General features: G+C 38.9%; 1 protein-coding gene across 2 annotated transcripts in view; it reads right to left on the bottom strand.

Moving 5' to 3' along the window:
• fam189a1 (family with sequence similarity 189 member A1) overlaps positions 1-25,693 on the bottom strand; it is an 84,043-nt gene that overhangs the window by 3,995 nt on the left and 54,355 nt on the right. The window contains exons 3-7 of one of the 2 annotated variants that reach the window (XM_032508645.1): positions 12,679-12,789; positions 11,504-11,668; positions 5,573-5,680; positions 3,239-3,399; positions 1,468-1,603 (exon numbers count right to left, since the gene is read on the bottom strand). In XM_032508645.1, coding sequence (XP_032364536.1) covers positions 1,468-1,603; positions 3,239-3,399; positions 5,573-5,680; positions 11,504-11,668; positions 12,679-12,789 — 681 coding nt within the window. The remainder of the gene's footprint in view (positions 1-1,467; positions 1,604-3,238; positions 3,400-5,572; positions 5,681-11,503; positions 11,669-12,678; positions 12,790-25,693) is intronic. The other variant, XM_032508708.1, reaches the window with a different exon arrangement.

The raw sequence follows: 25,693 nt of genomic DNA, 5'->3' as shown, positions 1-25,693 counted from the left end.
CTGTGATCAGTTCAACATGACCGTCAAGGGAGACCGCCTCAGTAAATCTCAAACAGCAGATTTATACTTGGATGAAACTGACAGGCAACATTTTAAAATGCAGACACAAGATTAGGCCAGCCATTAGGAATTTTAGACAGAGGGACATTGTTTTCCAAATTAAGCCCCTCATCCATTCCCACTCCAGCACCACTAACCATTGCATTGCTCGATCCTGGGCCTTCAGCCAGGGTCATCTGTACCCTTTGACCTAGGTGGGCCTGCACAGTCGCAATAACATTTTGACACAAGAAACCAATCATTTCAAGTTGGTAAGGTTGGTTAGTTACCTTTCATATTAAGACCTCTGGCCCCTTCTCTTTCTCTCTCTCTCTCTTTCTCTCTCTCTCTCCTTTTCCTCTAGCACCACTATAAAGTTGACATCAAGGTTTTGATTCAATTGATTAGCGATGATAATGCTAAATATATGCCTTGCCGGTCTCCCCTCTTGTTGCACACGCGCATGACATGTGTCACGATCAAACGTTAGCAATTGGTTATGGCAGATCCAGAGTGGCTCTGGACGGATCCAATAGTTTTAAACTTCAACAGAGTACCCGCCTTTAAGGACGTTAACTCTTGTCAATGGAGAGTGGCCAGACTCTCTGCACAAATGAGACAAAAGTCCGGTAGGACCAGGGTAAGTTATTTCATAGATATAGGATACTATGCATCCTGATAAAGTTCCCTTGGCATTTGGAATTAAAACATCATCACATCATTACATACCCTTCACCATACCTAGAGATTGGCATGGGGTACTTTCCATAAAATCATCTCTCAATGAAAATCAAACCAGCTGTAAGGCTAGCTGAAATAAAACCCTGCCAATCTCTAGGTATGGTGAAGGGAATGTGATGATGGGGGGGGCTATTTTAATTCCAATAGCCAAGGGAACTTTATCAGGATGCCTAGTATCCTGTATCCATGAAATAACAGGCCTTTAATAATAAAAATCTGCCTGCTTTTATTGGATTTTAACATAGGGGTGTGTATACTTGCGCCCCCTGTATTTTTAGGAAGAACATTTATTTATTTACAATAAATTATTCATTCACAAAGAAAATTGGTGTCCTTAAAGGTTGCATTAATTATATATAAATAATTATCAATTTCCAAAAGTTGATTTTTTTAGTCCTCTTTTTAGTCAACTTTATCATGGGTTCATAAACTTATGAGCACTACAGTACCTGCTAAACATCAGCATGTTAGCATTGTCATTGTGAGCATGTTATATCATGCTGATGTTAGCATTTAGTTCAAAGCATTAGTATTAGCATTGTTACTGCTACTGCACATATGTAAAATGTATTAATGTTTTAGATTAAAGAAGGTAATTGACCTTGTCCTGGTCCCTCTTGAAACAAAGAAATTAATGTACAGTTACATACTACGTCCAGTATTGTTTTAAGGGCTGATTGTTCTTACCTGGCTGGCAGGGGTCTGGCCCACCACAGACTCATATGGAGGCGGCAGGTCAGTGGGGTACAGTGTCCCTGGGCTGTTGATGGGCACGCCATAGATGGCACTGAAGGGAGAATGGGGAAAATCCAGGTGCAGGCCTCTGTCAGGGGCATGACGTCAGAGTTTCAATCAAACAGTAAACCAAAAATTCTTATCTTGAATAACTGGAAAACATAGATTGGTGAGTTCTCTGAGCCAGTCACACAATGAAAATTTTTTAAGAAACTGGCACAGCAAGTTTAAATCCATCCTATCAAAAATACAGCAGCCTATATTGTCTAAAAAAACCTTTAAGAAAGAAAGGATGAAAAATATCCTCTTGTCCCACACACTCCAATCCAAACGATACATATGGGAATAGTATTATTCTATGTGCACCACCACTGTTTCATGTGGTGCCAATTAAGAATAAGCAGTCATGCGTGCAGTCATATCTTTTAATTACAACCCCATTCTCCTCTAAAGTGGCGGAGCATGAAATACAACCTGAGAGTTTCCACTAATCATCGGAGGCATGATGATGTCATGACACATCCCTGGCCCTAGGCAGGGACACCATAAATGCTTCCTCTGCCTTGTTTATATTTATGGCATAATTGACAAACAGATGTGGCTTCCTGCCAAATGGCTACAGCAGCTGCACTTTCTCTGGCAAGACTGAGAAAATGGAGGGAATGATGAGGGAAAAGTCCACCGATCTTTTGCAACAGCTGAGCATAACGGATGTCGCTGCTGCCTAATGGAGGGAAATGCTCTGAGCTGACCATGGATGATACAACCACATGTGCTGGTCACAGTCAGACACATGCCACTGCTGCTTAATATGAAGGATTTGAATTTGTCTTTGCGTGCAAATCTTCCTTTGGCATTTCACAGAAGATTCTGGGGTGGTCTACATTAAATAAAAATGTTTCTGCACTGAGTCAGGTACAGTAACCTGAAGTACTGAACACTTGAAGTAACCAGCAGAATTCTAGTTTCCGTACATATTGTAGAAACACTTGAGATGGGTCTGTGCAATCAAGATAAAGTCTTAAAATTAATTTAATAAAAACAAAATACCAGAAAGAATGCCCCATGTATTTTGGAGAACATGCAGCACTTTGATACTGAATTTCAATATACATATATATATATATATATATATATATATATATATATATATATATATGTATACACAGTATGTATACATTTGATTTCTACGGCATAAGTAACTTATACTCACAGCAATTAACCTGTAGTTTTGGTTTCACTTGATATAACAAACATGAGGATATTTTTGGATTACCCTGCAATTTGCATATCATTTATAGTTGTTTGAATGTGAACATACAAACTAGATCGGATGTCACAAACGTTTTATAGGATGACATTAAAGTGTCAATTTCCACCTTGTTTGACAACACAGCTGCACTGTATTGTTTTGTAGTGTAATAAGCAGCAATAACCAGATTGTTCCACTGAGTAGGCTGAATTAAATGATACAGTGTCAGCTGTCATTGAAAACCTAACAACAAATGATGGATTTGGGCTACAAGGCATTTATTACAAGTAGAATATTGTGTATAATTACATTGTCTTGTATATTTTGGATTATATTTATTAGAAAATTACAATTTGTATTGTGTTTCCCCTGAAAGTTGCCACATATCGATATCACAGTTTGGGGAGCACTGAACACTTTGTGTTAGAGAAGAGAAGATGTGATGCTGATGAGTAGTGTTCTGCTTCTCACCTCTGTCCATCCATTGAGGGGGTGCAGGTGTACTCCGGGGGGTAGTATGGTGGTGGGGGAATGGGAGGAATAAACTCATCAAAGTCCAGTGTTTGGTGGAGAATGGTTCCATGGGGTGTCATGCAGTCAGCATTTAGAGCTCGCGCCCTGTGCGGCATGAACTGAAACACAACACATGGTGCTGAGTTATTAGTTGTTTATTCATTATTTTAGAACATATTGTATCTAGGTATGCATGGCTGAACACATGTGTCTTTTCACAGCCCCGCTCTATTTCAAGGAGTTATTCCCCTCTCTGCTTATTCGTCACCAAGCTTCACTGCAGCAACTACAAGTCAAGTGCCTTGCTCAGGGGCACCTCAACAGTAGCTCTGATAGCACTGCTCATTTATTTTCTTCATTCAGAGGTTTCTAAGTGGGACGACTTTCCCGTCACAGCCAGCTTGGTTTTCTAATCTCCAGGCTGCCACTGTTGCTATTGACTTGGCTAAATTTACTGAGCTAAATAAAAGGTTAACAACTCTTGTGTAAATTGGAAAACGAGGTCACTCTTGGTAACACAATGCTGTTGTTCTTCATCTTTTACTTATTCTGCTGTTTGATTTATTGTATTCTATTTTAGCTTGTTTTCATCTTCTATTCTATTTTGTTTTACTCGTTTATTTTTATATATTGCCTAATGTTCCTTTTTTTTCTTAATGTCTCTCTTTCTTGTGTAAAGCATTTTGAATTGGCTTGATGTTGATAGGAGTCTATGAATCAATAGTCAGATGCCACCTCTTTCAGCCACTGCAATTTATAGGTAGTGTCTGCAAGAAGTGTACTTACAGATAAGCATAAAATAAAGTAAACATGAACAATAACTTCATTGATCAATATAATTACTTAACAGATCCCCACAGGTCTAGACAATAAGATGCTCTGAGAACAATGTGTCCACAGCTTTGATCATCTAAAACTGGGCCAATGAAGCAGGAATGACAAAGTAATTAAGTCCTTATGTCAACGTGAGAATGATGTTTCAGTACCATTTTTAATTGCTGTATAATTTAAACAGCTTTGGATGTATTATTTTTATCATCTGTCTGTCTCTTCGTCACAGATATAAAAGAGTATCAGCATTATCTCTATGGTCCTGTCCCAGGGATCTAAAAAGTATTCCTCTATGTAGTTATAACTGTTTAAACCTGATGATTTCTTGCCAACTGTGGCAGAAACAAGACATAAACACAACACAGACGTATCATAATCACACTGTAAAGTTAATATATACACATCCAGCAGACACGGAGCAAGATTATCATTCATTTGGAGTCCTGTTTCTACACCAGGTGAATGTAAGTTGCTATTAAGTCTTATTAGCTCTGTTTTGATCTCCACCAACCCCTGAGGAAAATATCTGGCTCTTTAACAGCAAAATGTTCCACTAAATTCACCAGCTGGCCACTAACTTTGTCTGTCTGCTGTTTTTTGCTGGGCATTTAACGATAGGTTTGTCAGATGGTTTTTCAATGTCAACAGCTATGGTCTGAGGCTACGCTGATAAGAGCGGTCTGAGTGAACCAAAACAATGAGCAGAAAGATGCAAAAAAGCACCACGGAGCTGAGAAAAACTGCAGATTCTGTGGATGGCAAGTTCATCACCACAAGCTCCTTACTGCTGATTTCTTGCCACATCAACCTGTTATCAGCCCAGAGGACCAGATTTAATATCCAGAATCATTGCAGCTTGCACAACATTTATAGCAAAGTTCATAGAATGTGTGAAAGGTTCTTGAATCAATTATTATTGCGAAGCTACTCGTGGTATCCAGTTGGAAGAGTTGCTTTACATTTACATTTTCTGATGTGTTTAGTGTCATGAATTAACTTTTGTTGTTGTGAAAAAACAAATGGAGCTTGGCCAACTGTTAATATTTTTATTGTTCCACATAAAATGACAATAGAGGGTCACAGTGAGGACAGTGTACCTTTGAGGAAAAGAATCCAGTGAGATGTTAAACTGTTTTCTTCAAATCCAAAACGTTTTCTTGTGATGCAGGAGGACCCTAAGAGAGGTCCTGTGACAATATACCTTTGCTTTGTGTGTTTACTTTCACTTTAGAATTCACCAAGCAGCAGTATGATTCAACATGATTCAAACATTACTCTACAATATCTTAAATGGAGAAAAAAGGTTGGCACGTCATTCCTGAGCTGCGTGTGATTATCTAACCTGAGGATATTGATCTTCAGGCTAAAAATACAAATATTTGATTTTGGGGGGGGGGGGGGGGGTGTCACTGAAAAGAAAATGAAGTCAGCCATTGTTGTCTGCGCTTCCATCACACTCACCATTTGCAGCACATCAGTCGAGACCATCTGCATACAGCACATGGCAGTCGCTAGAGCACACACAATGGTGGAGATGACGTTAAGGGCACATACGCTGAACAGCAGCTCCTAAAGGAGAGGGGGAGGGAGAGGAGGAGACTGTTAGAGGAACAAAAGGAGAGGAGGAAGAAAAATAAGAGAAATGACAAGGGTGCAGGAAAGAAGGGGAGGAAGAGAAGACAGTTGACATTATAGAAACAATATAAGTAATATGAGAACAAAAAGAGGCGAATGTGGAAAAATAATGTGAAGACACAGATAGGACAGAAAGTGACACAAACAGCGTTGACGTCAGCACTAAAGTAACCAAGTTTAGAAAAGCACAGCAGGGTGGCACTGCAGTGGGCGAACACTGTTACAAACATCCAGTTTAGTAACTTCCGGCGGAAAAAATAAGCGCCTGTAGTGGGCACTTGCTGTCAAAGAACCACACAGAACCAAGAAGAGTCTGCATTGTTACTGTCGGTCTAAAATAAAAATGAAAAGGGTTAAGACTGATAAAAAGAATTAGGATGTCTCTGTGTACACGGAGTCCAAGCAAACAAATTCAATGACATGAAAAACAACCACATAAACATCCGGGGTTAAGCATATATTTATAAAAGCATTTACACTCTGGCAATGCAGTGAAAAGCACGGGGACCCAAGAATTGAATCTGTCAGCAGAATTAAATGTGCATGCTGGTGAAATACTAGCCCAGCACATTGAATCAGAGAAAAGATTTCTGACTGCAGTCCCATTAGGCTGCCGTTTGTGCTATTTTTCTAAAACGTAGAAAATAATTATTCTAAAGTGGCACCATTTTTTAAACCATATTGAGTTGACGTCCAAACAAATGAACCTATAATGATGCATAATAACTGCACTGTTTAAATTAATTTCCTGAAGAAGAGAACAGGAACAGTAAGAGCACCTGCATAGTAATTGGCTCTGAGAATAGCAACTATCTAACATAGAGCATGTTGAGAGGAAAGAGGATGAGAGCAGTTTACAGTATATTGCTGTTTCAAAATGAGAAAAAGTGTATGTAATTTATATATATGTGTAGGTCTAGGTCAACTGCATGTTGTGATTCAATCACAAACTATTTGCTTCTATATAAAGTGTTCATGGTTCATCTTTCACTATAAACTCACGTACACAATCACTATAACACTATTATCAGGACCTTTATTATTAAACAGTGTAAGACTGTGAACAGATGATAGGGAGGAGGAGGAGAGAAGGCAGAGAAAGGTGTGAATTTATGGCAGAGATTTTAACTATGGATGTTTTAATTAAAATATCTCAAAACAAGAGGAAGTAAAAAAAAATTATCCAGCTCATTCATCTACAACCCCAACCGATACCATGGATCCACACAGGTGAACAAAAACACAATGATATCAGCACTCACAAGTACATTCAACATGATAAATATTGAACAAAATATGAATGAATAAGACAATTTAATTCCTTCAAGTCAAGGACAGGAGAGACTTTTAGCACTAGAATGAAAACCTCACAGCACCTTTTTTATTTGTTAAGGACACAAGGTCGTGAACTTGTATTTGGCTGTTGATAATCTGCAGAGAGAACAGCCGTCTCCCCCACTCAGGTACCTTCACTTTTTACAGGAGGAGCAGGCAGCATTTTTTTTGCCAACCACATCCACATAATTCACTTTCATATCATTTGAAGTTTGTGGTATAAAATAAATCAGCTGCCAGCCCTGCACTTATTCAAACATCTTTGATTTCCAGGAACTAGTTGCCAAAGATCACATTTGTGTAAGATGGAAGTTAAAGCAAAGCTGATGCCAGTTGGAACCAGAGAAGTTCATTTGTGCAGTGCCAACAATGAAATACAACTAATACAGTTCCTTGGAAGCTAACTGTTTTGGAACATGTTTTGTGTTGAAGAATTGAGCAGAAGTCTGTCTGATATTTGAAACATGAGACATCACAACCAGTCGTCAGAGATTTTAACTGCTTTTAGCTTAGGGATGATTACAGTAGTTTACATAGTTAAAAGGGAGTAAAGAACTAACAAAGCTAAGTGATGTAAAACGTCCATGTGGTGCAGTGTTAAAGGTTAATATCAATGTTTTTACCCCATTTAAGCTAAATTACGTCCACTTTGTTTGTTTTTTTAAACCTTTATTTATTCAGGGAAGGTTCACTGATCACATTCACACAGTTACACATTCATACCTGGTATGGCCACTGAGCAGCTAGTGGAGCAGTTGGGGTTAAGGGCCTTGCTCAAGGGCACCTCCGTGGTGGTAATGAGGGAGAGACAAGTGCTACTCTTTCACTTTTCCCCACCCAGATTTTATCCTGTTGGTCTGGGGACCAGACAATCTGGGGGATTGAACCAACAACCTCCTGGTCACAAGCGGTCATGGTCGGATTTTGTGTCTCAGATTGACATCAGGGAAGTGAATATTTACGCTTTTTACATATTACACATTGTTTTTTGTAGTGCATTATTTTTTGTAAATACCTAAAAGCAAAATATTTATTATATTTTGGAAAATGGTCAACGTTTACAGTATATCAACACACATGCCATTTGTAAGAGCTAAAACATGAAAAAAGTGCTAGTACAAAATGGTCATTTGATTCTAGAAGACCTGTATTCAAGACAACTATTACTAGCTCCGTGCATGAGTGGCACCTGGGAAGGGACACCTGCTACCTAGTTTTACCACAATATTACAGTGGCAGATTGTATAGCAGTCTGAGCCTTACAGGGGGCTTAATTGGGTTTTCACATCACTGATACTCAACTGTTGTCTCTTGAACCATAAACATCTTGACCAAGCTACACACATGCCTCCACTAGCCACTCCCTCTATAGTATGACAGGCAGCAAAGGGCACCCCCCTGCTTTTCTCCATCCAACATGGAGTTTCTGTTGATAGTTTCAGCTGACGTCCAAGCAGCTCTCTACAGCATCTGGCAGAAAACGCAGCACTTCTCTCAGAAAGCCCTGCAGCAGTTTCAGGGAGGCCAGACAAGACTGTTGCCCTTCAGAGATTTCCTAATCTCCAATGACAGGAAAAAGCAGATGTTGTAGCTCTGTAATGCCACTTAATGCACATAGTAAAAGGGAAAGCTTTTCTCATAACTGGAGTCTTGACCCTTCACACAAGTTCATGTCAGACCTACAGAGCTTCAATGGTCCTGTCAGAGAACATCACAACAATTATAGAACATGCACAAATTATCTATTTTCCTCTTTTATCCCAGCCTGGAGATAAAGAGATGTTGCCCTGTGGACCACGTGGATCACATCATGTCCAACCTCCAAGATGAACAGGTCACCTAGTAACTTTGTGATCAAAAGAAATCCTAGTGTTTTGTTATTGAAGGCTAATCCTCAAGAGTTGAGAGTGAGACACATCACAATTGAATTGGGTACACAGCTTAATCAGTCTTACAAGGCCCTGGCAGACCATCCAACCTTGCTGACAGACCAACAAAATATACCAGTAAGACATTCTTACGTCTTTCACTGTGACTCTGACTAACGTCTCGACATTTGCTCAGAATATAAATTGAGAATATATCTGGGAATGTGGCCATCCTGTCCCGTGGAAGGATGTTGTCAGTCTGTACTCTTACTTTACTTGGAAGATGACAAGGCAGAGGAAAAGAAACAGCAGAAAATGCAAAGAATAGGGAAAATCACTGATTCTTGAGGTTGAATGATAGTTTTTCTCACAGATTCAACAAAATCAATAGGTGATTTGAAAAAAGTAATCTGTGCCAAACATTTGACAAAAAATAGTGTCTCTAGTCTGTATCTCTGCAGAGAGGGAGTGGAGGTTTATTACAGTATATGCAGTTTTCCCAAGTTGAACTGTGAGCATCTAGCAGGACAAGAAATATTCGTGACAGCTTTTTCAGAGCAAATTTTTGATATGGTAATGCATCTGCCATACAGATGTGAGCCGGTGCAATACAGTGATTTCCCCTGTGATCACAATGCACATAATGACATAATAAACCCTACCAGGCAAAGAAAGGTAACACCTCTAAAGAAAGTGTTTAACATGCCCGATCACCATGATATAACCTCTAGAAGATACCTTGCCTCAAGCCAAACAGATGAGTGAGTTACACAGCAATGTTACACATCCGCAACCTTACAGGAAATCACAAATTATCTTAATACTCCTTCCCACTGATTTACGGCCCCAGGCAGTGCAAGGAAAATAAAAACTGGATGGAAATGAAATGTGTCTGTAAAGAGTGAATGGCACAAATTAGCAGCAGAGTTGATGGTGCTGAAGTAAATGGTACTTTTAAACAAAGAATAACTAGTCCTGAGAAATAAGTGTATTCTAAGGTGGTTTAAAACTCAATCTATCTGCTGTGATAATTCAGTTGCATCATGTGTTCATTAGGATCAGTGACAGCCTAACGCCTGTCTGAAATGGCTAAGGACTCGGGGGGACTCGGGCATGACAATGTCCTCTTAGACATAACTCAACACATCTGACTTCTTTGGCTCTTAATAAAGGTTTACGGCACCAGTTCCCATATCTCTTTTAATGAGCTATGATAAAAATGACAAATGTGCTTGATCCTTCCTCTTTTCATAAGCATGCTTCATCCTACGAAGTCTTTTATTTGGTTATCAATGTTTTATAATCAATCAGGGTCATAAAAAGCATGGATTTGATTTTTGTTCTCCAATAAAGGCACAGTAGCACATACTGTACATCATTGCTGCAGACACTCTGTGTCAAAATAATCTACCGAGATCATGCACTCGCAAACTACAGCCAGCTCAGGCTGGATACACACTGCATACTAAGAGGTCTGCCTCTTGGGGAAAGACAAATGCTGTTGCCATTCTCCACTTCCTTCCCAATTAATCTGAGACTGAACGCTCTCAGTGTTTTGTATTTTACGTCATTTGGCTGTTCTCACATGGGATATGTTCCCCAGTGAGAAAGGAAATTTAGAGAAATCAGTTCAGACATGATGATTTTAGCAATTTAAAGACAATTATTTTCAAACGACAACTAACTGTTAATCAAGTTAACGGTATCATTTTGATTAGAGATGTAACGAGACTAGAGTGGTAGAGTCTACAGCCATCTTAGCGGCTCTGAGGCTGTGCATATCTCAGTGCTTTGAGCTAAATGCTAATGTCATTATGCTAACATTCTCACAATGACAATTCTAATGTTTAGCAGGTATAATGTTTACCAAGTTAATCATCCTCATTTAGTGTGTAAGCGTGCTAACATTTGCTTATTGTCACTGAACTTTTACTTACTGAATCTGTTGACATATCTGTATATTTAGGCTATATTCATATTATGACTTTCATTACATATACATTTATTACATTCATGTTTACATTCAGTTTTTCATTTTGCAATTGCTTTTACAATTATAATTTATCCTTAGGGGAACATGAATGTCTGAACCATGTAGCTATTTCAATTAAAAAAAACACAAGTTAGCCTCATGGTGGTGCTAGCGGAAAAGCCAGGGGATCACTAAAAACAGTAGACTTTATCATCTGGGGACCAGGAATGTCTGTACAACATTTAATGGCAGTCTATCCAACAGAAGTTGAGATATTTCAGTCCGGACCAAAGTGGTTGACTGACATTGCCATCCCTAGAGCCGTGCTGCTTGGCTAAAAGCAAAGAAACGTCGTCTGCAGATAAAAATCATGTGTCTTGAAGTTTGGCAAAATTGAATTTGTTCCCCACATCTAGACTTTCATCTCTGGATTGCAAAAAACAAATAAGTAAATAAATAGATGAAATTTAATTTACCTGCAGTCTGAACACAGTCCAACCTGTATAGAATATTTGTTACATATGAAAACATCATCAGCTCTCCCCATCAGCACAATACAAACACATGCTGGCTTCCACCAACCTTGAGACGTAAGCGTATGGTGTTGCAGTCTCTCAGTGGATTCAGCTTCAGCGTCTCTCCCAGGTTGCTGCAGCTCGAACTCTGATGCTGCAGCTCGCAGCATACACACACGCCATCGCTATCAAACTTTAACTGGGGGGGAGGAGGGGAGAAAACACATCCACACTCATGCATGCACGCCACATACACACACACACACACACACACACCCACACACACACACACAAAAGCACACGCAAAGACACACGCACAGATCAGACCTGAGCTTGGTGTTCTGACGTATTGTTCTTAAATGTTCAGGATTACTGCTGACATGAACTAATTGTTAAGAGAAAAGGTTAAACAGTAAAAAAATAACATAATACAAAATGGTGATAGGGAAAAGCAGCTAAAGTGTACAATAAAAGAAGAAAGTCTGTGAGACATGTGGAGCTACCAAGGGAGGGATGGAGGTAGAGCATACCTCTGCTATGTGTCCCAGATTGAGAGAAAGCAGGACATGAACCCAACAAGTATGGGTTAATTACATTGGGGAGAGGAGATGAGGAACGTAGCGTTTCAGTCACAACTGGGGGAAGGGTCTCTGGGGAGCCACATAAAGCAATAAAGTTGGTCTACTCGACTAGTCCCACTTTTGTAAGGAGCAAAGCTGTTTCTAATGTGGAAGGGGTAGGGTTAGTGGGTGGGTGCTGGATGAATCACAAAGGGCTTCTTGAGTCACAAAAAAAAGAAGAGACCGTGGCTCTATAAATCCCGCTAAAAATCTGCTTAGCATCTCATTATGAAAATATGAAGACTGTGTTCTGTGTCCAACTGATTGATGTTGATGGGGCACTCTGAGCATTAGTAAAGGCACAAATATTCAAAACATCTTCTTTTTTAGCCTTGATTTCATTGCAAATCTGCACCACCTAAAGTCAAGTCTGAGATACTGGTAGCACTGGAACGTGTATGTTGACCCGATTCCATCTATTATTTTATCATGTCTTTGTGTGTTATAACTCAGAAGAAGTGGTGTGATATTGATTGCATAGTTCATCAGGTTTTGACATATCATTCAAGAATATATGTAAATGACAAGTCAGAGAGATATGTGAAATGTTTTCAAGCCTAAACAATTGAAAAGCAGATTATATGACTGGAGAGTGAGTGGGTTAAAGTCCAGTTGGTCTCACCAGCTGACAGTCCTCCAAAGAGTTGACCAGTTGAGCGTTCTGGCAGGAGAGGATGGAGCCCGCCAGGTTGAGCATTACACACACAGCTGACAGCAGCATGAAGAATGTGATCTGTGACAGAGAAAGAAATGGAGTAAAAGGACAACATGAGATCAGAAATCTTACTAGCATGGATTCAACACTAACAACTTCCTGGTATTGCGTTTGAAAGCAACTGTAATTCAAGAGGGCGCGGTGTACTTTGCCAATCACTTGTCACTCAAGGTGATTTCAACAGAGCACCAAAGAGGAAATCAACACTGATGTCAGGATAAATCAATAACCTATTTCTCCTCTGACCACCAGAGTCTGCCAGTAAGAAAAATCCTAATCCCATAGAAGCTTTTCATCTAATGACATAATTTATTTGTTTCACACACATAAAAGGCAAATTACATTGAATAAATAAATACATAATAGGTGGGGGTGTGGTAGAAACCTGTAATGGCTTATATATAAAAAACACATAGGACATAGCAAAATGTAGACAATAATGTAGGTAAAATGTAGACAATAAAATCACCAGTACATTTTAAGTATACGTGTTATATAGTTTCATGTTAAATAAGTTTAGAATTATATTGAAGTAAAGAAGAAGACCAAATTGCAGAGAAATAGAAGTAATTGCCATCCTCTAAGTATAAACAACTGTTTATAAGAGTGATCTTTTTTGTATATTAATATAAACACAACGATAAGATAAGAACAACGCTCAGTGTAACACTGGTCTATTCACCTTTACATTTCACATGCACCCAACCAGAATAGGAAATAAATCAAAGGATAAGAAATAATAAAAAAACTTTACACCCCAGTTCTTAGTTCTAGAAGTTCAAAAGGACTAGGTTGCAAGTACCGTGTTATGAGTAGGACATGGAGAAAGAGGCTAACCAAGGACAACACTCAAAAGCACTGAAGCCACTGTGGTGTTGGAAAAGTAAATGGAGCCCAAATGTTCATAAACTGTCCCTCTGAAGAGTGAAGCAGACAGGTCAGGTACTCAAGAGGAAAGCGTTCCATAATTATCTTATGCCAGTTTGATTTAGTAGGGGGTTTGTCAAGTTTCTGTCTTGCATGTGTGACAAACCTGTAAGACAGAAACTTCCTTGCTGCATGTGTGAGGATATCATACAGGCTGGTAGAGTCAGCATCCACAATAGTATCTTGACTGGGGTAACCCAGGATTAAAGAAAGAGAGTCCATGTGCAACATAACACCAAAACTATTTTCCAGATCTTGCAAAACACCCATCCAGTATGGTTTAATTTTAGGACAAGACAAGATACAAAGAGTATACGAGCACACTGAGATTTTACATTTTGAACATGCAGGTGAGAGTTGAGAGTTCATTTTAAGTCTTTTGTTAGGAGAGATTTGTAAACGGTGTACAATCTTAAATTGCAGCCATCTGGCACGGTTACACTCTGATATTTACTTTGTTTGAGTCCACATCTTAGTCCATTTATCTCCATCAATATCTATACCAAGTTCACTTTGTAATCCTCTAAATGTACATTTTCATTCCACCAGACAACTCCACTAGATTTGATAAAAAAACTGACTACAGAATGTTTTATACAAGGTAAGATTGCTCATCTGGTTGGGTAGTTATGGAAATGTGGAACGTAACAAACAGGCTTGTAGTCAGATGGAAATTCTCGACCCACAGTAAGCTATTTCTGTCTTTCTTGACATCTGAACGGTGTTGTAGTTAATGTCTTTCAGTCAGTGCTAGACACAGACACACACGCACACACACTAACACCAGTCTCAACAGAACTAATATTTCTCTAAGCTCAAATCTGATAGAGCTGGCAGTTTAGGTCTAATGTACTTTCACACCAAAGGCCTACTTGGTCCCTTTTCCTCGAGGTAAAGGCTTCTTTTTATTTCCTGGCTGACAACCCCGTGGATGTCAAGCCCGTTAGCAGAATTATGGCTACCATTTCTAGCACTTCAAGTTATGGGTCAAGCGTAACAGAGAGAGTTTTAAAGCTGATAATAGACGACAAGCTCTCTGTCCAGGAAATTGGAAACCAGGCACCAGCATTTTCTGAAGTGACTCTACAACTCCTGGTTTTGTGGAAACATGATAACTGAGTTTCACAAGCTCATACGTGATAAATTTATTTACAAATCACAGTAATAGCTTATTTTGCTTTTTACAAAGAAAAAACCCTGGAACAGTGTTGGTGGAGGACACAAAGGGCACTAGCAGGAGGAGAATAAAGGTTCTTGAAAACACACACAGATGGAGAGGAGAGAGGCACCAGGGGCGGAGAAGGGAAGGAACTGGAGGTGACATGTAATAAACAGATGGAGCGATAAATCTAAGTGCTTTTCACTATGGCAGAAAATTGAAAGATTGAGAGGTTGATGGGCATGCTTGCAAATCACTTCTTTGGATGGAAAATCCGAAGAAGAGAAATGAGAGACGCAAAATGAAAACAAAAGTTAAAACAAAAGAAACAAGACAATAATTCTCAGTCACAGACAAGAAGGGAAGACAGACAGAACATGAAATGATTGCGCCACGGTTCACTAGTGGTGATGACGTGTAGATCAGATTTATTAGCATTTCCTTTTAATGTCTGGATCCCTGGTTGATCAAGCAGCACGAGAATGTAATCAAGGAGGTGCACTGGTGGTTTTGTATTGTGGCCAGAGTCAAAACGGCAGACTTCTCAAATATACAGTATATGCAAAAATATGTATATATGTGCAAAAAAATTTTCTGTATCTATGAGCCTAAATGCAAAAACCTGAAGAATGTTTTTTGGTGCACCCCTTTCTCACAGCAGACATAAGAACAGGTGTTACTATTGTTAACATTAACAACAGTTATTTAAGTGTCTCAGTGAGAAGGGCAGTGAGCCAGCATGCACAATACCAGGACCCTGAAATCCAAGCAGCTAAATGGAATTCAGCTATCGTTAATTTGATTATTTACACCTAGTGCTTATCCTACTGTGTAAGGTCAAAATGTCTCCCAGGAGTGAGACAAATTATTCAGAAGTAGAGTTATCTGGAAAGATTTTACGTAAAATTCCCCTGTTTTCTCACACTGAATCACAAAATGGGATTGCAACCGAGATTGATACAAGGTCGTTTCACCTAAAATCAAATTTTACCAAACAAGCAAAACCTAAACCGAAAAATGGATATACCAAAGTTAAGCTCCTTCGTTTCTGCTTTGGTATAAATCAAAAGCATTATGCAAATCGTAAAATTGTGGGAAATATATGGTACATTATCACCTTGACAGAACATTGATTTCATTTGATCAATACTTTTGTAAGGAACAGATTTAACTGATTTTCTGTTTGCTGTGATAAAGTTCGGAAAGACTGAAGTTCCTCTTCCAGACCGATGCAATCTTTTACTGTGGTGGGCCCATTTAAATCAATGAGCAGTGTTTCTCTTCATTCACAGTGTTTTTGAAACTCCCTGAGATTTGTGAGAAGAAGAAATATCTGTAATGCAGGGATGACACTTTAATATGTTCGGAAAAGTTTCTACTGCCAATTTGGATTTGTTCCTTTTTAAGCAGGATACAATATCTCACAGTGCTTTACAATAATTAATAAATGGTACATTGATTCATTTAATTAAAGGTTATTCAACTTTAGTTATTACTTTACTATTAAGCAGATGATAGATATTTTATATTTTGTCAGTGGTTAATAAATGTTTGTAAATCATCTATAAACATTTGGATGGCTAATATAAAGTTGCAACTGCTGCTTATAATAATTAGATAATGATATAATAAGTGGTTTATAAAGCATCAAGTTACATACATTTGGCCCTAATAAATCTTTTTTGGTGATCTGTAAAAGAGATGATTATTTGTGCACTGATAATAGTTATCTAAATAATGTATATATTAACCTTTAACAAGGTATTATAATAATCTTAATAAAATAACAAATTATAGCATAACTAATAAGTTTAAATCCTAATTTCCTTGTTTGTTAACAGTAAAATAACGTAACTAAAGTTTAATTAACTATCAATTTAACAGTATTAGTGATGGTTATCGTTAAGTGTTACCCTCACAATATTCATATATCACATGGGAGTGCAGGAGTGTTTAACACGTATGGTGTCTTGACAAGTTGTATTTTAATGAAATACAATGCTGAGCTTCAAACAATAACCAGCTGCAGTTCCAACTTAAAACTCCAGTGACTGCTGAAGTGTGCTGCCATGATATCATACTGCTTTAAAAAGATATTTTGTTTTTAGTTGCATGCATTTGCTCAACTGTCAACAAAATCTGTGTCAGAGCCTCCAATTACTCATTACCGTACGTACACACCGCCACCAACTTGAGCTGCAAAAAATCTCTGGCCGCCTCGCCAAGGACGCTTGTCAAAAAGTACGGGGAAGCTTTTAGATGCTTTGGCCGCTCTGACGTGGCAGCATTCTCGCAGCAACAGCCAATACACTGACACTAGCCACCTTTTATAAATTACATGTATGTTGGCAGAAGTTGTTATGTTGATTGGTTGCAGCGGAGTCGGTTAGCAGTTAGCTTGCTCGTTAGCCGCTGAGCCATGGCGGTTGCAGGCAGAGCAAGCAGCCGCCAGACCAACCTAGTGACTCGTGCAGGATTCACTGTGAAGGACTGTTAGAAACCATGTGACCGGCAGGTAACGTCAACTGGTTCCTATGCACAATCAACGTTATATTATAAACGATAGGTAACCCAGCAACGGCGATTATGAACTTGGCTTTAGAATGAATTGTGATGCCATCCCCACTCTGCTGATTCAGATACACTTTGGCTGATATGTGTGTTTATATGGAGCACGGTGATAAAGACCCACAAGACATCGTAACATCCAAACAGTCCTCTCCAGGCCTGTGTGACCCAGGTATCACCTTTGCATCCCCATGGTTTCTCTCTTCTGAGCTGATTGTCGCGCCTGCCCCCCTACCAATGCCTTCTCATTACCATGTAGGATCACATAGCACCATTTAGCAACTAGTCATTAATTATTGCTGCGCTGCCCTCTGCATGTCAAAAAGGTAAACACACACACACACACACACACACACACACACACACACACAGGAACAGCTACGCACGCACCACTCGGTTGCTCTAACAGCCGAGGCAGATTTATCTCGTTTAGACCTCACTGCGGAGGACAATACACCACAATAAAATCACCATTCATCTCCATGACACACTCTCACAGATTACGATATAACACCCAAGGTTCAGGTGTTCCACTGTAATTCTCCATAACTGTCACTGAGGTGAAAATCCTTTGGCTTTAGCTTTGCCTCTTCCTATCCGTCATCCACGCACTGCAGTAGTTCTTCAAACTGCAGAGGAAAGGGATGTTTTAGATGGACCATACATGTAATAAAAACTGGTGAGTTGTTTTTTTGCACCGGAAAGGTGTAGTTAGGTAGGCTGTATCTGAAGGGGTATAAACTTAAAGGTACCCGTTATAGTTTTTGACTGCTAGCAGACAAATAACTGCTAGCGTTAACAATTAGTGAGCTTTAGAGGTGGATTTTGTATTCTTTGGGCAGAGCCAGGGTAGCTGTTTCCCCATTTCTGCTGGCTGTAGCCTTATATTTATGTAAGGGAAAGACACAAGAGTAGTATCAATCTTTTCATCTAACTGCCTGCCAGAAATGTCCAAAATGGTGTGCTTTAAGGAGTGTGGAATTTCAGTTGACTTGGGAAATCTATGTAAAACAATGTAAATTTAACAAGTAACACAAACTCCAAAATCAGCATCAACAATTCACCTTCAATACATTTGTCTAAATAACAACTCTTGGGCAAAATAGATGTTTGCATAGCTGTAGTTCAAACACATTCTGTCTTTCCATTGTAAAGCTTTTCTCATCTATCTGCGCTGTCACTACCATCAAAAACCCAAGCTTATGCATCACCTGTTTATTTGTAGAAGCACAAATCAGAGATAAGATAAGCATCTTAGTGGGGAAACTGGACTGATGCAGCAGCAAACAATAATAGGATTTTATTGATTTATTATGAGTCAACAAAAAAAAACAAAGATATGTATAAGAAATAAGAACAAAGGAAAGTGTGGGCTCATGTATCATCAACTGACAATTTCGGCAGTATTTTAAGCAGCAAAATATGCATATTTTATTAGGAGTATATGCCCTGAAGCTTGCACAAAACTGACATGTAGGTTAAAACAAGTCGTCATACACATTCATATATATCCACATACAGATGTAGAAAATGTGTATTAGGCCATGTACATTACTAGCTGTATAAGTTATTTAACACATGTGGTTCAACGTGAATGTGCCTAGTCTGCTAGTACTACCATGGCTGAAACATTGAGTAAAATACAGGGCAGCACATTGGCTCACTTATATATATCATTTGGACAATAAAGTATTAACTTAAAAGAGAGGTGTTCAACTCTAGAGCCAAATGATTCATTGATTAGTCTATCCATAGAAAAGTAATTTGCAACTACAGTATTTTGATAATCAATTCAATTTTCAAGTCACTTTTGATGAAGAAAGGCCAATTATTCTCATTACTGAGAAGCTGGAACATATAGTTTTATCATTGTCAAACTGTTGGGTTTTGGACTGTTGGTCTGAAAAAACAAGGCAATTTTTCCTGACATTTTATCCAAGGTGCTTATAAAAGTGTACAAATCTTAAAAGAAATATTACTACAGTACTGTTCAAGGTTGTAAATATTATATTTATGTAAACAAATACATCAGAAAAATATAAGAAATAAAACTATAATGCGGTCTATTTACATGTCAAGTGGTTTTACCCCAACTCGCTTTTACGCCTTTGTTATTGAAAGTCTATTGTATGCCAGTAAAGTAGATAATGCTAATGTAGTATAATGTTAATGTGGTATGTTATATAAGCTCATACTGTAGAGTTCCCAAATAGTAAACAGTGATCATACTATGGGATATGACAACATTCAAATTAGCCACTTTAATGAACATAATGGTGTGCAGCTGGGGCTTAACCCTGTGAAAGTGCCTCAGGGCAAATTGGATTAGAGAATGGGCAGTTTTGATCAGATGGGAATTGTATAAAAGGAGTTTGAAACACTGTGAGCATCCTGTGACTGCAGCACAAATTAGTATTTAGTCTGCAGCAGCACTGCGACACAACGCCATTTATTTTAAATTATCCCTGAGCCAGGAGAGCTGGAGGCAATGTTGTTTTGTTTTTGCTCCTGCTCAGAATGTCACAAATCCTCTGATTCAGTTTCCCTCTGACACTGTTTATCAATCCACAGGCCCTGCAGAGCTCAGAAACATCTGTGAACAAAAGACCCTTTAAGGATAATAGGAGATTACATTACTGAATATTGATTAAAGGAAAATTCCGGTCAATTCCAACCGCTCTGTTGTTTGTAAATTTGGAGTGCTGTCACCAGAGAGAAAAACAAACCAATCGGTGCTGCCTACACAGTGTTATCCAGCAGTGTTATTCTGCTAGAGTTAGCACCCAACATGCTTGAACAGGGCAAGTTTAAACCATAAACAAAAATGTCATTAAAAGTGCCTACCCTCGTGAAGTGATTCCTTCCAAGTGAACCCAGTGAATCTGACTGCTGTAGATGTGACAGAAATGCATTAAAAATGTGCTAATTCAGCTCTGTTTAGTTCCTGTGTTGATACTGCAAGGAGTCCTTCGGGACCGTCTACAAACTACAACACAGAAATGAAATAAAACATATTTTCAAAAATAAGCATATACTTATTTTTTTAAAGTAAGTGATGTCGTACAACTAGCAGGAGACAAGTTATAATTGAGGTAAGTTTGGAGACACTACTTTATTTATTCATTAAATTGATAGCCTACATATTTTTGTTTCATCTCTTTTTGGTGTTGTAGTTTGTAGACGGTCCCTAAGCACTCTAACTGCTGTCTCAACACTGGAACTAAACACAGCTCAATTACCACAACTTTCATACATTTCTTTCACATCTACTGCAGTCATATTCACTGTGTTCATTTAATGTGGGTTGGCACTTTTAATGACATTTTAAACATGTTAAGAGGCTAAAAACAGGTTTAAAACTTGCCCTGTTTAAGCCTGTTGGGTGCTAGCTGTAGCAGGAGAATAACACGGTGTAGGCAGCACCGATTGGTTTTATTTTTCTCTATACTGACAGCACTCTAAATTTACAAACAGAGCTTCGTGTTGGAATCGACCGGAACTCCACTTTAAGGAAACAGTGTCATACGGCCTTTGGAAATTCCAGATCTCAAAGTAATGTTATATTATGTGTATATATATATATATATATATATATATATATATATATATACACATTTATATATATACACACAAACACACACACACACACACACACACACACACACACACACACACACACATCAGGGGGTTAAGCCACAATCAATAAAGAAAACAATGTGTGTGTGTCCCCCGACTTTACAAACACACAAGAGAAACCAAATCCAGGGCTGCAACAGCTGGTTCTCATTAGTTACATATGCTAACTGAGTTAACTTTTTAAATCCATTGAGAACCGTGGTTTATATTTACGTATGCATGTGTGTGTTTAGACCACATCACCAGGATTAGTTGTGATAGCAGTTGAGTGACCCCAAGTTCAGTCCCGTTCCAAATAAACAGTGGAGGTGTTGATACTAACTTTCAGCCGCAGAATCCACGGGACGTCACACTAAACCAGACGTAACGACTTCCACAGACCCCTAATCCTGCCGGGGAATAGTTTCCTCACAGGAGGACAAATTGCTTTAAACCCCCATTCATGTAAGTATACCTTTGCAGAAACTGTAATCCAAAAAAACACTGATGGGATTCTAAATTTTTACCAGCAAGTACAGTGAGCAGATAAACACATTTACCTAAAATATAAACACAGTTTAACACAGCATTTATATTTGTTTATAGAAGGCATGATAAAGTTACACCACAGTAAGATAATGAAAGAAAGATAGTGGACTCCTGCACACCAACAACAAAAAGTGATGTTTCGACATAGACCCTACCAGACAAACTGTCCCATAAGATGTTTACAGCATTGAAACTAGTTTTTCCTGCTGGCTATACCTATTTGTTCTAGGTGGTCAGGATGGAATACCAGATGGTTTTTTTTTCTATGTCAGTAACTAATGACAGTAACAGTTAAAAAAACACCTCTTCACTGTATAGGCTTTGATGTGCAGTCATGTTGACAGCATGTCATATTGCATCTTCACAGGATGTGATGGATTAGTTATGTGTTTACAGACATCATGTGCAAGTTGCAGTCCAACACCTATTATTGGCAGATGAGCAGTGAAACCTGCATCAAGCGTGCTGAACTATATCTTACACGTCAGAGTACTTTTAAATTTAACCTTTTTCCTGTTCAGTAATGTAAATTCACGCACAGTGCTATTTACCCATAGCCCTCTACTTCCAAACATCCACATGAAGAGAGGTTAGATAATAAATAATCCCCCAGGCAGGTACTTGGGTGTTTAGGGGTGCTCTATATAGGGAGTTCATCTGTGCCAGTGCTCACACTTATTGATTAAAACAGACCATGAAAGACAGCATCACCCCGTGGGTCAGTAGCTGATTAACCTCCACTTCTCAACATTTTAATCAACCACTGACCTCTAAAGAGCTAAAACAAGAAGGCTTTGCCTTCTCTGCTCCTCTCCAGGCTCTTGGTGGGAGGGGGGGCTGTAATGAGACAGGCCTATAATGAACCTGGTCCCAGCAGACCCTCACACCACACAGAAGTACATCAGGAACTTTGTAAAAGATGCTGCCTGCTTGAGGTGGTTCATTGAAAATAAGTGAGTATTAGGATGTAAAACACTGTGAAATACGTTACATTACACAAAGATAGGCTACTGCGTGTTTTGACACACACATCTCAGCTCAGCTGTGTGTGTGCGGAGCGCGGGCATCGCTGTACAGAATCCTGACATATGAATAGAGATTCACATACAGGGGGTGAGTTTTTGCTCTACCTGTGTAATGTTACCTACTGTAAATGCTAAATCCCAATATGGATCTCATGATTGTTGCTGTAATCTTTCTGGGTGCAATTTGTTTTCTTCCTTTCGGTTTTCGTTGGTCAAAGTTTTTTTTTTACTCAGTAACTGATGGGATTTTTAATGTAGCGAAATACAATACTTCACTCAAAACTTAATCTAGTACATTTTAAAATACAGACTTTAAAAACTACTTGAAAAATACAAAATACACAACAAAACTCAATACAGTAACGTGAGTAAATGTATTGTTACTTTCTACCTCTGTGTGTCAAATTGGTCGTTATTACTATGCCTTTACAGGGTCAGGTTTAGTTCCATCACAGTGTTAGTGTCAAAAAGTTGACGTTGTTGGTCAGTAGCTAGCAAAGAGATTATCGGTTAATGAAATTACTGATTTAGTGGGGGTGTAACACTTTTGCAAGGTACTTTATCAGTGTCACATTCTCAATATGGGCTGGGCCCCCCAAAGGTTTGATCCTAGAATCGCCCCTTCTTTAAACCTAAAATTTATATATTATTATTTTTAAACAAGTTAATAAAAATGCGAGAAGCTTTTATAATATTAGTACAGTGCCCATTGAAAATGTGCCTGTTTGGAACAGGCCAATTGCTTGGCCTGGGATATTGCTGCTTGTAGAATTCTCCAAAACCAAATTGTACCCCAAAATGACTTACAGAAGGACCTCGAACCACTTAATATGTCACTCCACTGTAAAGACTACTACTGTCTTACAGTGTACTTCTACATCAGAAGAATACATTGTACTGCTATATTTACTTGAAAGAGAACGTTGCAAATTCAGAATGTAATCGCACAGTTGCCTCATGGACGAGAGAGAGAGAGAGAGAGAGAGAGAGAGAAGAGAGAGAGAGAGAGAAGGGGATGAAAACATTTTAGTGTTGTCTTTCTTTTTTTTTTTTTCTTTTTTTTGCCCAGCTTAGAAATCTAGACGCACCCTAGCGGCAACAAGTAATTTTCAGCCATGGTTAGTCTAGCAACTTTGCTTGCGAGCTGGAAAAACCAAACTCTAGTCTAGCCAATCACATCGTGCATAGAGTCAGTGGGCGGGGTTGACATAATGGCGGTTCTGTGTGAATTTCCTGCTACTTGAAAACAAAGACAATGGCTGCTGTTGAAGAAGAGCGGTCTTCCGAATCGGCTTTGGCCGTGACTGGAAGACTTGGAGTTAAGCTTTTTTCTGAAAAAAGAACAAAGAACGGCACTCAAATCATTCTTAAAAAAAGAAAGTAAAACCTGACCGGATACGGAAAAAGTTTAATCAACTAGCGTTGCTCTGATTGGTTGTAACGCTATCCTATTGCATGCAGAGGGAATTTGAAAGACAACCGTTTATCCCATCCCTCGGTTTGAACCCTGCCAATGGTGAGTTCTCAGACCCAACATCTTGATGTGGGTCTGGCTTGTCTGGCTTGTCAGGCTAGTCTTTGCCCAGTCAGTTGCAACATTGTCTCCTATTGTACAGTGCTGTGGAGGATCAAAGCTCCAAGACTATGTGATGCCGGTGTTTAGAAATGGTAAATGTACAGCTCCCAGCAACTTAATAGCCTACAATATAGTGTCTGATTTTTGTTTAATATTTAGTGTTGCCAAATGGCTTTATATTGAGTTTCCTCTTAGCAAATAATAGACACGGAAAAGCCAGCAGTAGCGCTTTTTTTCCAACCTTATTTAACACAACAGGAACGTGAAGAAAAGTTTGTTTGTTATATCCAGCAATGTTACGTTAGAAGTAGCAAAAAGTGAACCACAGCCCCTGACTGTAAACCTCCCCACCCATGGTGCTGTCCAGAGTGTGTCAACAATCTATTGTGTGCTGCACCAGCACTTTTTTGTTTGGCCTTTTATTTTTATTTTTAATATCCAATATCGAATGATGTCCAAATTGTTCCAAAACCCAAACCCCAAGTTCATTAGGTACCCAGGAAACAAAGTGTGAAGTAGATTGAATGAACAGTTCATGAGCTATTTCAAAGACAGACGCCGAAATGCAGAGACATACTGTACACACAGACACACACACACACACACACACACACACAACACACAACACACACACCACACACACACACACACACACACACCACACACACACACCACACACACACACACACACACACAGCTTTACTAAATAGATAACCTCCTGACTGAGTGTCTCCTTTTTCTTTTTTTTTCTTATTTTAACTATACAGCAGCATGGCACTGTGGGTTGGTCAACCACTTTTGCCCAGACTAAAATATCTCGACAACTGCGCCCACGGAATGGATTGCCATGACATTTTGTACAGACATCCATGGTCCCAAGATGATGAAGTCGACTAACTCTGGTGATCCCCTGACTTTTTTCCTAGCGCCACCAGCAAGTTAACATTTCTGGTTGTGAAGGAAATGTCAAAATAACTATTGGACGGATTGTTGTACAGACATTAATGTCCCCCATAGGCAGAATTGTAATACACCAGTAAACTTTTCTTCTACCTCCATCATCAGATCAAAAGTTTCAATTTGTCCCATACTTTTGTTTATGATTTAATACCTGCAAAACTAATGAAATTCCCACCAACGGTTAGTGCTATAATAAGCAAATGTTAAAATTCTACCACACTTAGCTAAACTAAGATGGTGTAGTGAACATGATGAACCTGCTTGACGTCGTGATGCCAGCACTATCTTTGTTAGCATGTTAGCATGCTTACATTCGCATTAGTTGTAAAGCATCTCTGTGCCAAAGCACACCTCAACAGAGCCATCAGTCTCACTGTGGTTTTGTTTAGTGATAGTCTAATAAAGAAAGATGGGTAACACTTTACTTGAAGTGTTCTATATAAGTCATGACAAATGAACCCTAACCCTAACTTGTCATGACAAAACCGAATGACACTTACTAAAACAAGCGTTATTTCATAAACGTTTATGACGTGTTTACAA

Source organism: Etheostoma spectabile, chromosome 1 (assembly GCF_008692095.1).
Source record: "Etheostoma spectabile isolate EspeVRDwgs_2016 chromosome 1, UIUC_Espe_1.0, whole genome shotgun sequence".
In the NCBI taxonomy this organism is placed as follows: Eukaryota; Metazoa; Chordata; class Actinopteri; order Perciformes; family Percidae; genus Etheostoma; species Etheostoma spectabile.
Note: the sequence above shows the minus strand (reverse complement) of the source record. Positions and strands in the feature narration are given on the sequence as shown.